The sequence below is a fragment of the Limanda limanda genome, chromosome 1, assembly GCF_963576545.1.
Source record: "Limanda limanda chromosome 1, fLimLim1.1, whole genome shotgun sequence".
Lineage (NCBI taxonomy): Eukaryota > Metazoa > Chordata > Actinopteri > Pleuronectiformes > Pleuronectidae > Limanda > Limanda limanda.
Genome location: NC_083636.1, coordinates 41,276,373 through 41,293,925, shown reverse-complemented (window position 1 = coordinate 41,293,925; position 17,553 = coordinate 41,276,373). Strand labels below are relative to the sequence as shown.

Below are 17,553 nucleotides of genomic sequence, written 5' to 3'. Positions count from 1 at the left end.
TTCTGTTATTGTGAAGTTGCCCTTGATAGTCCATTCACTATCTACCTACCACTAGCTACCAGATAGGCTCACCAGTCAATAAGGGCAAAATGGTGACTGCTCCATTGGTAGCCAGACTGGGAAAATTAAGCATGTACCATCCGGCAGTTGCTATGCAAAAACAAACAGTGGAGGAGTGGCCAAAGTCCTGCGAGGGAGGATGCTGCCATTAGTATTGTCATGGCCACCTGTGCCCTTTACTGAGGGCAAACAAACTTAAGGAAATGTGGCGCAAAAAAAGACCTGTGTTGTCCTTGCATGCTAGAAAAGAGTTGAAGTTAGATAATGTTTAGCAACAAAGACAAAAAAAAGATGTGAAAGGAATGTAAGAAACTCCCTACAAATGAGGGGAAAATACGGTGTTCAATCTGTTTTATGAGTCCAATTAGTCTTGCACAGAGGTGTAAAAAGGAAAAAGAGAAGAGGAGAAGATGGTGTTAGAGTGGAGAGAAGGAGGGGGAGGGAGCAAGGGATGAGTAGGAGGGCTACTAAAGGCAGATCGAGAGAGGCAGGAAGCAGGACAGAGACAGACCAGCAGCGGAGAAGAAGAGAGGGGGAGGCAGAGCAGCGGTGTCAGTATCTCCTTCGTCTCTCCAGGCTCTGTGGCTGCATGCTTTCTATCCAGAAATGACTGAACAGTGTGGTGTGAGACCAAATGATGGACGGCTAAATGAAATCGGGGTTATCACCTGTGAGCACTACACCGCTTTAGGGGATTGAGATTGTTCAGCCCTTCAGCCAACTCCAGCAGACCCAAGGATCACCGAGGAATGGTCTTCATCTGGAGGTAAATTGACACACGGCACAGTCGTAGAGCAACACCGCTATTGGTGTGCCGACAGGGAGGCAATGTGAATGTGTTGCACGGAGGCTCAGTAAAATCAACACATTCAGCTCGAGGCAAACACACAGCATGTTGTTGAGCCCACGGGTCACGATTTTCAAGAGCAGATTCCTTTTAAGTGGTGTATAATTACACAAAATGAGTGGCTGTCAAACAACAAGGAACATGGCTCTTCACAAGCAGAGCTGATTTCACTGCCTCCCAAACAGACCAGCTCTCCCATTGTAGAAAAGCTCTTAGAACAAAAAACTAATCAGACTTCAGACAGAACTTGTTTAAAATTTGTCCTTAGTGAGGTCAGTTAGAGGACAGATATTTTTAATGTAACAAAAGATACAGATAAAGGAAGAGATGGCTAGATTAAATGTGTACTATTAAGCCATGAATTCAGTTTATGTAAAGAATCAATTTAGCTCATTTGTGGACTATACACAGAAGCAAAGCTAAAGGTAATCAGTGCAAGATCAGGTCAAGAAGAAGTCAGAGAGGGCAGAGGGAACACCTTTTATCCTTCAAAAAGCTACTAGGGCTGCACCCATCAATCACTTTATAATTTCTTGTAATTTTTTCCATTTTAACTGAACTAGAAAATAAGTAGATAACATGAAAAATTGACACATTTCCAGGGCACTTAAAAAAATGTGTAATTGTTACATATTGTTGTTTGTTTAATATGTTGGTGACTGTTTATGTATAGAAAACGAGTGTTACCAATGTTGCGTCATTTGGAACAATTACAATAATTACATGTTCTGATTACATTGACAATGCTAAACAATGCAGGCCTACTCACTTTCAACAACGAAGTAAATATTTAGGCGGACCTTCAGTAGTAATTGCTAGATGACAGTACAAAGACTATGAGCTCATGAAAATACAGCTCCCGTGCCCCACTAGAGTTTCACGCTTGAGCACACGTGCACACACACAGTCCTGCTGATAAAGAAATGGAATGAGACGATCAGAGAGAGAACATCCCAGTGTCTGCTTGATATTGTTGTTATTCGTGGATGAACATTAAACTTTTGTTTTAATCTCCAATGTCAATGAGAAAGGGAGAGCAAGAGCTTTGAGGCATAATCCAGAGGTTTCTGCAACACGGCTTCTACCACTCTATTAGAGAGAAAGAGGGAGGGACGGGATTTGCTCATCACAGAAAGAAGCGGAAAATGTTTGAGGCTGGATTGATTTACACAATATTACTATATGCTTAATATTGAGAGGATATGATTTCCATCAAAATCTGATTATTGCCGCAGCCCTAGTCTGGCTATGTGAGACTGCATGGTTGTAGTCAATGATATAATCAAATTTTAAGCTAATGGTGAAATTATGGAATGCCTTTCAATTTTGCTTAATCAATGACAAATGATTAACTGATTACTAAAATCTCTGCAAATGTTTTATCTGACACCTAACTCGGACCTAGGCCTCCTATTGGAGATATACTTTATGTAAATGCTACCAAAACCAGTCTTGAAATCTTGGCGTTTTGCCAGAAATAAGTAGGCATGCTGACGGTTGTGGGTGTTCCATGAGATTGGACGTGATTGGCTGGCTGGGTTTAGGTATAAAATTTTGCGTGGTTAAGGTTAGAGTATGCCCACAGCTGTCAACTTATCCCACACTCCAGTACCATGTTTTGGCCACAGGCAATGCATCTTCCTATGGAGGCCAACAACTGAAAAACATTGGGGGAGTATACATAACTACCTTAAAAGTTGTTGGAAAATACTACTTGAATGAGTAAGTGGCATTGCTATAGTGTTTACTTCAAATAGCACACAATCATAATGGAAAGTGTAATAAAAAATGTGTATACCGGTCAATAACATTATAGATATTAGGATATGTAAACAGGAACGGTAATTCATTCTTAGATTATAAACTATTCCTTGACCAATAAGTTATTGGTCCATTTCTAAACATAACCAACTTCCAAATTTTGTATCTACTTTCCAATCTCAAGACAAACCGAATCCCGAACTGTCTTACGAAGAAAGTGTGCGGCCTGTCTTGCAGAGATCCAGTTTTCAGCCCTCATTTGCTGAAAAACACATGATGAGAACCATCAAAGGCAAAAGGCAAGCATCAAAACCAATTTGCCATGCACACCAACATGAGCACAAGCCCTCACACAGACAGGCATCCAGTCCGGAAAGAGCAAGATACAAGGGAGGATTAATGAGTTAAAATTAGATGCCAGACAAATGACGCATTGTGTCAACCAGAGAGAAATTATCAGATATTAATGTGAAACATTTCTTTCTTTATTTTAATGAAATCTTTTATTCTTCACCTCTGTAGAATCGATAATGGATTGTAATGGAGGAAGAGCACAAGGGAAGACCGTGATGATGATGATGATGCCAAATGGACATAAAGTAATTCTCTGTTTCAAACAATTCCTCTCTCACAGCCTATGAAGGATGAAGTTAGTGTAAGAAAGCTGTGGATGTCCAAGAGTCTCTTTGGATGATCCCAAATGACTCTACATGACCAACAATCAATCTTGTGACATTTGGTGAAAGTCTGCCTCTAACCTTGGAGCCTACCATCTGCACTTTCACCCGTCAAACTTCTCTGGAATATGAAATCACAAACCTGACATGGTGCTATGGACCATATCGGGAGGAGCACCATCTCCATGGAGATAAGAGTGTGAAGAATGAGAACACCTGAAAAGTAGAGTAGTCGAGAGAGGAGGATTGTTCTGGCGCTGCCATTATTTTCAGGCGGGGATGACACTGAAAGCAGTGATTCAAGCACAACAGACAATGACAAGACAGAGGTCTGCATGAAAGAAAGCATTGATTGTATTTCACTGCAGTGATGTTGCTAACCACATGCCCCCCAATGAGGGGTAGGCGTGTTGCTTTCGGGGTTTCACAACCAGCCCCTACCCTTCGCCTGAGTGGAGCCAGTATTGCCATAGCATAAGTTCAGTGAAGTCTTTTCAAGTTTTGTCAAATATCGACGAGTTCAAAGAAGAATGGTACAAATCAAGTTGCGTTAACGACTGAGCTGGTCAAGTCAAACATGGAGGGATGTTTTGACCTTCTCCAGCAAATTCCTTGGGGCCACTTTGATAGCTGCTGAGCTGGAGAAGCGACTGCTGGGAGGGAGTGGTGAGTTTGATCCTGATATCTCAATTTGACCTAGTTATCTTTAGTCCAACCCATATGGGACCAATTGGTCCAACCACATAAAATAGTATTCTTGCATTTGGATTGTTAAGAGTAAGTAATCAAAGGGTTTCAAATGCCTTTCTGAGTAAATACCTTTCAAAAAAGAGCAAAGGGCAATGTCAGCAGCAAGCTCAGTGGGGTGGTGAAAGGTAAACAAACCTTTACTTTTTAAAAAAATGATCTGTTGGAAATGTATATGCAGCAGCAGTAACAATAACAAAAACTGTGTTCAAACTGCTGTCCAGGCGTCTTCCTCCTGCCAGGATAATGCACACATCTCCCATGCTGATCTCTGCAGCCACCATGAGCAACATGACTGTGATTGACACTGCTGACCCCTATGACCTTGACATGACCTCATCTGAGGCCGTCTACCCCATCAGCTTCCAGGTACTGGGAAAGAATCTCACACACTTCCTACATTGCTTTTCACTAAAACATGTTGCTTACGAGCAGGTCAATGTTTATTATATTTTTTATAAAAAATAAGAAAAGGGTTGAAAATTTTGAGACACTATGAATACATATTTTATAATACCTTGTAAGATGAAGATTTTCTTCGATGTTTTTATTAATTGTGGCTAAAAAACTTAAAGCCCTAGCATAATTTCCATCATGTTCTCTCACTATGTTGCTAGGTTTCTCTGACAGGCTTCCTGCTTTTGGAGATAGTTTTGGGTCTGAGCTCAAACCTCACTGTGCTAGTCCTCTACTGTATGAAACAGAACCTCATCAGCTCCGTCTCCAACATCATCACCATGAACCTGCATGTGGTGGATGTGTTGGTGAGTTCCGACCTCTTTTACCAGCTTTTTCAGCAAACAGCGATTTAAAGCGAACAGGGCCATATGTGGGCACAAGTGGTAATTAAAGGATGCTCTCATATATCAACTCAATACAAAAAAGCAATCATACTGTCCACCCAGTTTGCATATGGCTAATCTGATTACCACATCAAATACATCTGAACATACAGCAGTTGGGTGCTAACCTGAAACTATGACCTAGCCTTTCACTTACTGAGTGACTGGCAACAAGGGAGGGTCTTCAACTAGACGGGAGGGAACTCAAGTCATGTAAAAGTCAGTGAGTGATAAATACAACACGTGAATATTATCCGCAATGTTATCTAAACCGGTATTTGCCAGCATGAAGCAGTAAATGCAGTTACATCCAGTGGTGACCCTACCACAACAATGAGAATGGCAATACCTCTACACTGCTTTTTATTGCAGTAATAATTGCAGTAGTTCCATCTAAGGGACTCCTTGACTGTAGTATAAAAAAAATAATGAAGCCTAGAACCAGGTATGGACAGGGCTCTGACACAGGAGTCGTTCCCTGAGGCCAAACAACAAAAATATATGTTATAATTCTAGTATTGATTAAAGTGTATCAGCAATCAACGGAATATAGTAACACTGGTGTCGTATTCATATACAGAATGTATAAAGCAGGTGTTGATGGGGTAACAAATGAGGAAAACTGAAGCAATTCCATGATACAACCTGATTTTTGTATTGGATATTTTCATAAATTACAAATGTTAGTATGGCACAAAGGAATGCAATTACTGAATTATTATGAACCACAAATGCATTTTTTGTCTATCATATGTAAATTCTGGCAGAAAATATTTCACACTATACCTACTAACTGAATGCCGATTGGGACCAGATTAAAAATGGAAATTTGGGATGTGACCTGAATTCCTATCTGTTTTCAGGTATGTGTATGCTGCATTCCAATGACAGCTGTGGTGGTGCTACTTCCTTCAGAGGCAGACACAGCCATGATGTGCTGTTTCCATGAGGCCTGTGTTTCTTTTGCAAGCGTAGCTACTGCTGCTAACGTCCTTGCCATCACTGTGGACCGCTATGACATCTCAGTACGGCCAGCAAACCGTGTGCTTACGATGAGCCGGGCAGTGGCTCTCCTGGGATCTATCTGGGGTTTATCCTTTTCCAGTTTCCTGGTTCCCTTCGTGGAAGTAGGCTTCTTCATCAACTCTGGCTCAGACCTGTTGAACCAGACTGCTGTGGTCACAGTAGCTCATACAAACGAGTACTACACAGAGATGGGTTTGTACTATCACCTGCTAGCGCAGATCCCTATATTCTTTTTCACAGCAGTAGTAATGCTGGTGACTTACTACAAAATCCTTCAGGCACTTAATATTCGTATTGGGACTCGCTTTCAGCAGAACTTGCCTAAAAAAAAGCACAAGAGTAAAAATACTATCTCTTTAAGCACTGCGACACAAGCAGAGTCGACAGATGCTTCACAGAGCAGCACAGGAGTGAAGGCAGGTGGAAATGCACCTCTGGGCATGCGGGCTTCAGTGTCCGTCATTATTGCTCTAAGACGAGCAGTAAAACGTCATCGGGAAAGACGGGAGAGACAGAAGCGAGTCTTCAGGATGTCTCTTCTTATCATCTCCACGTTCTTACTTTGCTGGACTCCAATAACTGTGCTCAACACCATCATCCTCAGCACTGGGCCCAGTGATTTAACTGTACGCCTCCGGCTGGGCTTCCTGGTGATGGCCTATGGGACAACTATCTTTCACCCTCTCCTCTATGCCTTCACAAGGCAGAAGTTCCAAAAGGTTTTGAAGAGCAAAATGAAGAAGAGGGTGGTGTCTGTAGTTGAAGCTGACCCCACACCAAACAATGTGGTCATCCATAACTCATGGATTGACCCCAAGAGAAACAAGAAGGTGACCTTTGAGGACACAGAAGCAAGACAAAAATGTCTATCCACACAGGATCCGCAGTAATTCAAATGTATATATGTCAAATATGTGCAAATTGGAATTATTATACTGGGAGTTACACTCAAGAAAGTGTTTGAGGAAGATAATAGAGAACTGTTAATGCCAATTACTGTATAAAAAAAGATGGACAACATGGTTGCTCCCCAGAAGTGAAGCCAAAACACTTAGAAACGCCCCCTGGTGAATAGCTGCAGAATTGGTAACACACCCTTGTTGACGGTTCGGCCAACAACAAAATCCTGAGGAACTGCTGAGATAGTGGCTCATTCCCACAATCACTACTGTGCAGATATTATGGCTTTATGTATGTACAGTGGGACGAAGGGGAGATGTGTTGTCTGTTTATATACAGTGATCGGTTTTTACAAACAGAGAAATGACGATTTTTTTTAAAACATGGTAGAAAGACCGGGTCTACACTCATTAACATTGAAATTTATGTATTTTGGGCAGCTTACTAATTGTTAACTAAAATTATCACCACAGAGAAGAAGACATGGTGAGTTTCTGAATATCACTTGTAAAAAGGGAAAAATACCAGCATCTGAATGTACGCGAGTTCAAGGTGAGCACTTATAGTTGATAGTTATAAGTGGATGTCGTAGGCACATGGAGATGGTAACTTAATGCTTTTCATTGTGGGATGTTGTGTTGTGCTATCAAGGACAATTGAGTTATATCTCTGTAAGCAGCAGTGTGTGTTGTTCCCTGGTTAGCATAATATGAGACAAATGTACAGTCATAGAATACCTTGATATTGTTTGTCACCATTTGTAATAAACAACCCAAAGGTACAATATGTGTCAGTATTGATTTGCTCTCCTTGTTCTTCATATGGAACTGGATGCAGAGACAGAAAACACTAGTAGTGATTAAAAATAACTTTAAAAATTGTAACAAAAATTATGCTTTTATCCAAAAATGTAAAATGTTTACTCTCAAACCAGTGTGTTCAACTGCACACAAATTCTAAGTTGATATCAGCCCGAAAAACTTGCAAAACTCATCAGTCTAAATAAGCTATCGGTACTAGTGAGTCTTCTTTAGAACTCAAAGTGCATCACAAAGTAGATTGTAAAGATAAAACTTTGGCAACACCCACAAGTATAAGATAATTGATGTCAACGTAAACAAAATCTATCAGCATACAAAAAGTAACAACAAAGGTTATATAACCTTCAGGCCTTAAGTTCACATAAGTAAAAGTATACAGCAGAAGTCAATATGACTGCACGTAGAAGTAGAGTATATAGGATTATATGTCTATGATATCAGTTATCAATGGTTATATATATGATCAATTGTACAGCAATAGATCAATGGTTGACACTGTATCAATTTTAAGTGTTGGGGCTGTGCTTGAGAACACCAAGGACATTGACCTCATAATAAAGGTCTTTGAAGCCAATGGAATTTGTGCAAGCGTGAGTGTGCTTGCCTGCTTGTATGTGTGCATGAGTGTGTACGTGTGCGTGTGTGTGTGTGTGTAATGAGAAGTGGTCACTTGTCCTTGTTGACCTGCTGTGTCACAAATAATTCCTTGAGATAACTAAGGTTATTATGGCACATAGATACAGAGACTGGTGACAGAGACATGCAGTGCATCAATATCACTTTCCCTCTGCTGACACAAGAAGGACACACAGCTCTCAGAACCTGTCCAACCACTGTTAGACACAACAATCCTAACATGGCTGCTATCAATTATATAACATTGGGGCTTAGCAGGAAGTTGAATATAAGTGGAATTTTCCTTAAATCTGTCCTGAACATCAATACCAATACGCTTAATACTTGAGTCATAAGGTTGTGAAAACTACAGCCTAGTGGGTGTTAAACTCAGCCAAGCAGTCCAGCTGCAGTTTACATCTAGATTTGTCTAGAATCATACATGGTGTGCACAATTTAAAATAATGTAGTTAAATCTATTAATTATCTTTTTTTGGCACAATGGAACTTATCACGACAATGACATGCATTCATTTATGTATCAATGTAGGACTATCTCAGGGGCATTCTTATGATTAATGCTATCACAAAAATGTTTTTTTTATGTCACAGTGACCTTGACCTTTGAACACCAAATTCTAATCAAGACATCCTTGAGTCCAAGGGAATGTTTATGCTATATGGTTGTTTCGGATATATCGCGTTCACAAAAATATGAGGTCACAGTGACCTTGACGTTTGACGACCAAAATCTATTCGTCTTTGAATCCTTGTTAATATTTTTACAAAATGTCAAGAAATTCCTTCAAGGTGATGCTGAAATATTTTGTTCACAAGAGTGTTTTGTAAGATCACAGTGACCTTCACCTTTGACCAACAAAATATAAACAGTTCCTCTTTGACCAGATCTGCACATTTCTACATTATTTGAAAATATCCCCTCAAAGAGGTTTTGAGATATGGTATTCACAAGAATAGGGCCTCCAACCACTGGCTGTCCACAGAGTGGAAGCATCATTTAAATAAATACTTTGAATTCGAGATTTGTGACAAAGGTAGGATTCAGTAAAGGGTTACTGTGACTGTAAAACCGTTCAAAAGCTTCTCTGCTATGTTATTCAGGACCAGAGGAAATAGAGCTGAGCTACAGCACCAATATCTCACCTGGTGGTCAGAAAAGGGATTTTCAAAGTTGTGCTGTGCTTGCATGCCATGCTGTAGCCTATTCTAAGGCAACTGCAAACTATATCACTAAGATTATATGGATTGTTAAGGTTCAGTGCAATGATTAGCTGTCGGTGATGAAGAAGCAGTTCGCCCTAACTTCCCTTTTGGGACTCAACAGCAACATTTGCAATTTTTGTAAGAAGAAGAATTTCATGGATGTCCTTACCAAGTTCATTGAGACTCTGAGCAGCCTTGGTGATCTCTCTACTGCCTCCCTGGAGCTGACCCTGGAGCCTCTTGCTCAGGTACAAGATACGAATAATCCGCCGTAGAAGGTCACAGGCCACCTGGAGTAGGAAGAGAGAAAGGATTTCAGGGTGTGTGTGAAGCTAACTATATTATAAGTTAACTATATTTTGGGCAAACTTTCCAGGTTCAAAATACCACTAAAAGTGTGGTTGGTCTGTAGATGCTGCAGTTAGACACTGATGCTCTAGTTCTGGCATTCTGAACAAACTCTATTGCATATTTCTATTAAAACCATGCATTTTTGAGTGGAGCTCTTTAAAACAATTATTGGTGTATGCTGAGATAAAGTGGGGGACACAGCATTCTGAGCAAAGAATGCAGCAACAGTCCCTCTTTGTGTGTTGTAATCTGAGCTGCTCTGTTCTTTGTTGTGATGACCCGTCCAGTGGTGCGTGCATGTTGGTTCACGTGAGGGCTTCTCTGTGAAACCATTACCCGTACCATTACCAGTAACCATCTGTAAGGGATGCTAATGTAAGTAAAGCAAACGTCCCTGTAATGAGGCAGTGACAATTTTATTCTTCAACGGCATACCAGTGGGGTTGGGGAATTTAAAACGAGTTGTTTCACAAAAATACAGAGAGCAGGATTTTGAGGGAAAGTTAAACAAAATCTGAAGGTGAAAGATCACGATCTTCAATAATGATAGAGAAGAAACATCAATGTTGCCAGCTATAGGAGCCTGATAATAACATTCAAATGACTTTCATTTTAAAATGTGGGCAGGGAGTCAGACATCTAAAACCAGGCTAAACTGCTGTTGTCGACCGGATGCATTAAAAGGGATTTAACCGATGTTGATTCTACAACTTGGTTTATGATAAGGCTACATGGGCTGCATTTAAATTCATTTTAGCAATATACAACTTAAGTATTACTCACTTAAGGTGGATTTTTATTTTAAACAGACAGTCCTTCTGTCTTGACCTTACTATGCACCAAGTATCTTTGGATAATGCATGCATGGTGCTGTAAAAATAAATCTGAATTGAATTGAGCAGAGTGCAGACATCTCCAGAATGTGTTTGTCCATGCTCATCATCTCAGGCGGACAAAGAGGAAGATGTGTTGTTGACAAGAGGGGAAATGACACACACAGCCTTTGGATTCCCCAGTGACTGACTGGCTGCTGTTTGAGTCGGATCCAGCGCACACTGGCTGCTGGAGCCAGAGACTGAGAGTGATACAACAAACACGCATACACACAAACACGCAGAAAAAATCTGAGTGACACTCAGCCATTAGCCCAGGAGAGACTTCTCAGAACCACACTGACCTTTTTACAGCGTCTGTTTCATCAATATTTAATCATGATTTCCCTCCACTGCACACACAGGAGCACTGCAGCCCGGTGTTCTCACTGAGTACATGTGCTCCCTTCATCATCAGGCACAGCAGCTTGGAGCTCGGAGCATCACAAATATCCTGCCTACATACAGGCAGAAACTGAGCCTCTCTCCTACACAGTGATTATTTCTTTGTGGGTTTTGGTAACCTTCATATCAATGACAAATTATGTTGTGTGGTAAAACATGACAATCTATTTCTTTTGCCGTTTAAAATGAGTCACAAAACAGCTACAGAAGAGTTATTATAATACAATAATCATGAAGGGTATTGTGGAGACTTACCTGTAGTCTGGCAAGCTGAGTAATCCTGGCCATGATCTTGTTGTACGGGTCAACAATCTTTGTCCTTATCCTGGGGAGACATGCACAGTTTGACTCTTTGATTAAGAACCAATGTGGGTGTAGAGGCTTCACAAAAACGTTTTCTGCTACAGAGACTTAGCAGCTGGAGCATATTCTCTTAACCTGAACTCAAAACATAACAACTTAAAAAACCCACAAAGACATAACTAATAATTATTAGTTATTGATGTTAGTATTACACATGTGAGGATATCCTGCAAATCAATCCAGCACCTTTTAAATATTTGCTGTTTCTTTCCATGGTGATGAGGTAACTATCTGGTTTACACTCCATCACGGTAAGTATTAGTTAGAATTATTAACACTAACTTTTTGCTGAGCAAAACTCGTATCTTTCTTGCTAGTTTGTCTCTGATCTCCTCCACCACGTTTCTGCAATACAATATCTCAAAACTCTATGGTAGAAATTTGCAAATCGGGTCAAAGAGGAACTGTTTACATTTTGGTGGTCAAAGGTGAAGGTGGACACAACTTTGGGTAATTCTTTCAAATAGGATACAAACATTAACTTGGACCCTCAGATAGACTGATTAGAGTTTGGTGGTCAAGTCACTGTGATCTTACAAAACACTAGGCAGAGGTATGCCCTCTACTGAGTGCCATTCTAGTTTGAAAATGAATTAATCAATTAATCAATCACCTCAGAGAACTTGAATACTACTTGTGATTTAGTCAGGTCAAGACATTTCTATCAGCAGCATTGGTAATTACTAGGGATGAGCGAGTACAGCATTATCTGTATCTGTATCTGTATCTGTTAACCATATGAATTATCCGTATCCGTACTCTGAGTGGGCGGGGCCTAAGCCGGAAGTGGGTGTGATTTAACCCAGAAGTGGGCTGGTTCAACATAACTTTCTTTTTAACTTTGAAATTTTTTTATGATTTTTTAATTTTTTTTAAATTTATTTCCACACCAGGTGTGTGTGTGTGTGTGTGTGTGTGTGTGTGTGTGTGTGTGTGTGTGTGTGTGTGTGTGTGTGTGTGTGTGTGTGTGTGTGTGTGTGTGTGTGTGTGTGTGTGTGTGTGTGTGTGTGTGTGTGTGTGTGTGTGTGTGTGTGTGTGTGTGTGTGTGTGTGTGTGTGTGTGTGTGTGTGTGAGTGAAATGCGAGGGACGTTCGCTGTCTCCCGCAGAGATGAGCAGTTTTTGGTGTGGAAAGACGTGAATTGTATTCGTTCGCAAGTCATACAGACTGGTTTTGTTATTTTCACTTTACATTAACATTTAAAGTTTAGTGCAGTGTAATTGTTTGCCGTGATAATTAAATGCCAGTGTGATAATAAATGACAATTTCAAACCATACAAACTGTCATGTTGTACTGTATTTAATAGAGGTTTACTTTACTGTAAAGTAGGTGTGAATGTAAAGTGAAAATAACGGGGCCAGTCATTGTGACTTGTGGACGGATGTGGTTCGCGTCTGTCTGTGCTGGAAACACGGAGTGTTCATTTCTCCGGGAGACAGTGAACGTCCCTCGCTACATCTGCAGCGCTCCTCTACTGAGCCAATGCAGGTCTCGTGAAAAATTTTCCAAAGACTTGTACCCGAAGACCCAGTCGGGAAATGAACGAATCATTTCTGCTTCCTTGACTGAGCCTATGGAACAGTCCCGATGCACAGTGAACCTGAGTGACTGAGAGACAGAGAGCTGTTCTGTGAGTGAGTGAGCAGAGCCGTGTGTGAAGGGGAGCGCTGTGACGCTGTGTGAGGATTTTCATTCAGTCCGAGCACAGATAATGACTCCGATTACTCGTATAATAATCGTACTCGGCAAAAGTGCTTTATCCGTACCGGATACTCGTTTCAGCCGAGTATCCGGCTCATCTCTAGTAATTACTGCTGATAATTCAGTACAAATCTCCATCAGTTTTCCTCAGGATGTGAAGAAACGTGCATATTTGGGAGCTATATCAAATTACCCTTTTCCAAAAGTATTGTTCAGTCTAAGGAATCTAAGACACCAATGCACATTACATCTGTACAAATGTTGACATTAAAAACATGTAATCTGACTAGAATCACAAGATTCTATATTTACCTGTCAACAGCTGCCTGCAGAGCACTGATCCTTGTCTGCATCATCTGAAGGACCCCTGAAAAAAGCAAGAAAATATTTGATTTAAAGAGCTTTGGTGTTAGCAGACTTCCTTTCAGAAATACTAGCTCTCTCTTGTGGTAAAACACTAGAACTGCAGTATTTGCAGAGTGAAATAATGAGGTCCCTGTTCCTGTAGATAATTCTGGAAATATTGATGTAATGGTCATTGGTTGGTGAGACTGCTGATAGGATCAGGGCAATTTAAAAAGTAGTGCATGGATTCATATGATAGTATGTAGGTCAGACATTTGACAGGTGGTTACTTACTACTACATTGATCGACTTGTAAATATGTAACGTTACAAGAGCAGATCATCTTTTCACTGACTCGCCAACCATGCCTTCGGTCATTATGAGATGTGGAAGGAACTACTGTGCATGTGAAGGTCGTTCCGATTTAGTCTCCCCTCAGTTTTTGCTTAGCATTTAAGCTTAGCATTGACAATCTGTCATCACTACAGTGAAAACCTCACTGACCCTCCCAATACCTGCCATGAGGTGTTTCCCTTTTTTGTCAGCCACCAAGAAAAAGAAATTGCAATGAGCAGAGAAAACACTTCTATTTGTCGCTAATATTGATTCATGCTAGTACAGATGTATTTTTATCACTTTTTTTCTTTGAATAGCTGTGGAAGTTTATGTGCTTTCAGCGGTTCTGACACATTAATCAAGTCACACGTTAAGTTGCAAAAACAGTGAGCTAACAAACAAATCAACTTGTTTCTGAAGTAGCATTACAATAATTTACTTAGTGTTTTATTTTGACATGTCACTAATGAACTTGTTTATCTCTAGTCAAAGAGGTGCTAATGCAATGACGTGGGGCACATCATGTGCCCAGAATATTTGGAGTTCTGTACATTCTAGATTTTTGAACGACCAAACAATGTGGCAAACCAGTAGCAGAGCAAGAGTAAAACAAACATTCTTCAGTCCATGGTGCAAATATATGAAGCTGTGTCAACAAAAGAAATTAGTGAAGTAACAATAGTTATCAAGCAGTATTCCTTTACCTTCAAGAGACTCTATCCCAGTTGCCTGAGACAGTAAGTCTTCGTGTCTGGCCACAACCTGGAAATAAAGATGTAGTGTAAATCAGTGGATGGGGCGGATTTTTTGCTCGTTACTTTGTAACGATATGATGCTGTTCTTTGCTGCTGTTTGTTTGCATGCCTGCCTGAGTGATGTTAAATGCTATCCCAAACTGTTTTAAAATTCAACAACGATAAATCTGAGATCATAATCCTTGGTCCCACAAACTGACGCTGCTTCATATAAAATATTCTTACTTGACCAAAAACATCAGCGAGAAACCTTGGCATTCTTTTTCACACAAAAAACTACTAACAACAGATTCTTATTTATCCCCTATTTGCATAAAGGTTTCAAAGCATTTGCTGTGCTTTTGTCAACATTGTTGAAAAAAGTGGTCTAATCTAAATAGATAATTTTTATAATAATAATATTTATTATAATTATTATTATTTGTGGTATTTTAGGTTACCACTTAAAGAGATGAAGGTGGTCTTGACTGATGTAAAAATGTGGCCTTTTTCCTGAATACAAATGTTTCTAAATGTCTCATCTTCAGGCTGTCTAGTTATTATTTACGTTTCTTTTCCAAGTATAGTTGTAATATTGTCGATTTTAGCTCTCTGCAGAAGATTACATATAAGATTTTAGAAAATTGTGAAAAGCTCATAGTGAAATCTTCAAATGTGAATGTGATGTCTGATGGATGGTCACAAACCGAAAGATTTTCATAACATTTGCAATCGTCAAAAAAGAAACGATTAAAATTTGTATATAAAAAAACACTGATTTATGAGAAAGCTTTTGGTAATGAACTATTATTTTGCTCTTGCTACAAAATGTGTTCCTTCAGATGTCTAGGTGTGTGAAGGGGTTGTACCTGGCTGTGAAGCTCCTTGTCCAGCTGACTGATGCCCTGTGCCAGCTTGGCCAGCTGCTCAGCAATAACAGCATGATGTATCGCTTGAGCAGTGTATGTCTTCACATCAAAGTCATCCTCCAGGAAATCCGTGTAACACTCTGCAAACACAGCAGCACATCCTCAAACCATTTAGTACATTCACTCTTAAAACAGGTCATCTCATCCCGAAATATTAGGCCTTAAGTGCATTGCGACTAAAACCCAATCTGTGAAGCCCTCTGACTCGGTCATAGGAGGGAAGAGCCCCGGTGCATTGGAGCAGTTCATTTTTCTTAGGAAGACTCTAAACCAAGTGAAATGACCCAGAGGTATTTCAGCAGCTGCCATAACAAGAGCCATTTTAATTTTTTAAATAATAAAGAAAGGAATTTCAATTCTTCCTAACTTATCTCCTTTACCACCGGACAATCCTTTAGGAAAGGTAAGAAGAAAAAGCCATCCAACGATTCATTGACACAGCAACATTTTAAGTGATGCAACATAGTGGTGCAACCTGGAAAGATCCAAGTAAATACAAAAGAAACAGAGCAGCTTTTGAATTCTCATCTGAGCTCCTGATTTCATAAGCACAACTAAATACAAATGCTATAACTGTGATTATAAGTCATTTCCAATCCCTTGATTGGAGAATGCATACAAAAAAGAATTTTCTCCAATTGTGTCACGTGTTCCCCATCCTATTATACCACTTCAACATTGCCTGTTTGTTTCATTGTTTATTAAGGCTACAGTATTAGTTTATTGTTGTTACTTCCTGTTAGTAATTGATGGTTGACTGTTTCCCTCTGTATAAACTAAAAACATATGTTCTCAGGACGTGTCATTCTGTTTTGAACAGGAAACTTTACTGTAAGTGAAGACGTATATCACAGAGTTAATCCCTGTACCTTGTAGTATGTGCGGGTTTTCTGTTATTGATAAAAAAAGTTTTAAAACGCAGAATGTTTTACTATCTTGCAGACGCTCCCTTCGAATCTTTCCTTGACCTCATGACGTCAAGGAATAATGGTGAGGAAAGGAGATTATTTGGATTACCCATTATTCCGAGTCTCCCCTACCACCGTGACTTGATTTGTATCATCACGGATACAGAAGTGCTTTTAACGATAGTGCAAAGATGTATTAACATCGACCATGAACAGGTTTTCGGTGAATGTCACTAGAACAGTCCATATGAACAACTCACATATGTATCTGTCGTAGCTTGTGAGCAGGCAAGAAAACTGACTTTGCAGAGGCATTCTATGCGCGAGAGTGGAAACTAGACAAAGCAGTTAATAATGTGATTCCTACTCTCGCCGGTACACATCACCACCGCAGATCGTAAGCATGTTTTACCATCTCTCAGAAGTGGATTCGTGGAACCTTCTCTCGGATCCTCCATGTTGACAGTTCCGCATGTGACGTGTGGAATGGGAGGAGTCTGTAGGAAGACGTTCCACGAGCCTTAAAGGGCCACAAACACTCCGGAGCTGGTGAGCTGTGTGTACGTGGGTCATATTCAGTCCACCAGGGGGTCGAGGGCTCGGTCAAACATACGCGTCTACACCATAGACTGTGTATAAAGAGGTCTGCATGCAGTGCAGGATGTGTGTTCGCGTTTCCATTTGAGGTTGTTTTTGCTTAAATATGCACTCTACCAAGTTTTTCCTCTCCAAAGTAGCCCTGCTTTCAAATATGCACATGAACTCCGGAGATCCTCCGAATAAGGTGCGTGTTTGAATGCAATTGTCCAAGTGAGAAATAAAAGCCACCTCCCTGTAGGTGACTATGGTCTTGTGGTCCATCTGTTCTGTACACCTGGTCACGACAGCCAGACTTTGAAAATATATCCACATTTGTTAATGGACCTGGAACCTTCACATGCAGAGAGCGGGGGTCACCGTGCAATATCTGTCTCACCTCTCTCTCCTGGCTAATAAAGAAACTTGAGAAGATACGTTTTCTGCACGATCAAATGTATGAGGATCAATGGGAATGGGAATCATGGCAGCCACACTCTTTAGAAACATCCA

General features: G+C 40.3%; 2 protein-coding genes across 2 annotated transcripts in view; one reads left to right on the top strand and one right to left on the bottom strand.

Moving 5' to 3' along the window:
- cog5 (component of oligomeric golgi complex 5) overlaps positions 1–16,931 on the bottom strand; it is a 47,437-nt gene extending 30,506 nt beyond the window's left edge. Inside the window, exons 1-6 of the mRNA XM_061073256.1 lie at positions 16,877–16,931; positions 15,497–15,636; positions 14,598–14,655; positions 13,525–13,579; positions 11,404–11,473; positions 9,690–9,810 (exon numbers count right to left, since the gene is read on the bottom strand). Coding sequence (XP_060929239.1) covers positions 9,690–9,810; positions 11,404–11,473; positions 13,525–13,579; positions 14,598–14,655; positions 15,497–15,636; positions 16,877–16,922 — 490 coding nt within the window. The 5' untranslated portion in view covers positions 16,923–16,931. The remainder of the gene's footprint in view (positions 1–9,689; positions 9,811–11,403; positions 11,474–13,524; positions 13,580–14,597; positions 14,656–15,496; positions 15,637–16,876) is intronic.
- On the top strand, positions 4,339–6,850 carry LOC133012669 (G-protein coupled receptor 22-like). The gene is made up of 3 exons (XM_061080338.1): positions 4,339–4,461; positions 4,710–4,856; positions 5,798–6,850. The coding sequence occupies exons 1-3, from the start codon at positions 4,339–4,341 to the stop codon at positions 6,848–6,850; spliced, it is 1,323 nt and encodes a 440-aa protein (XP_060936321.1).
- Positions 16,932–17,553: the final 622 nt, after the last annotated feature.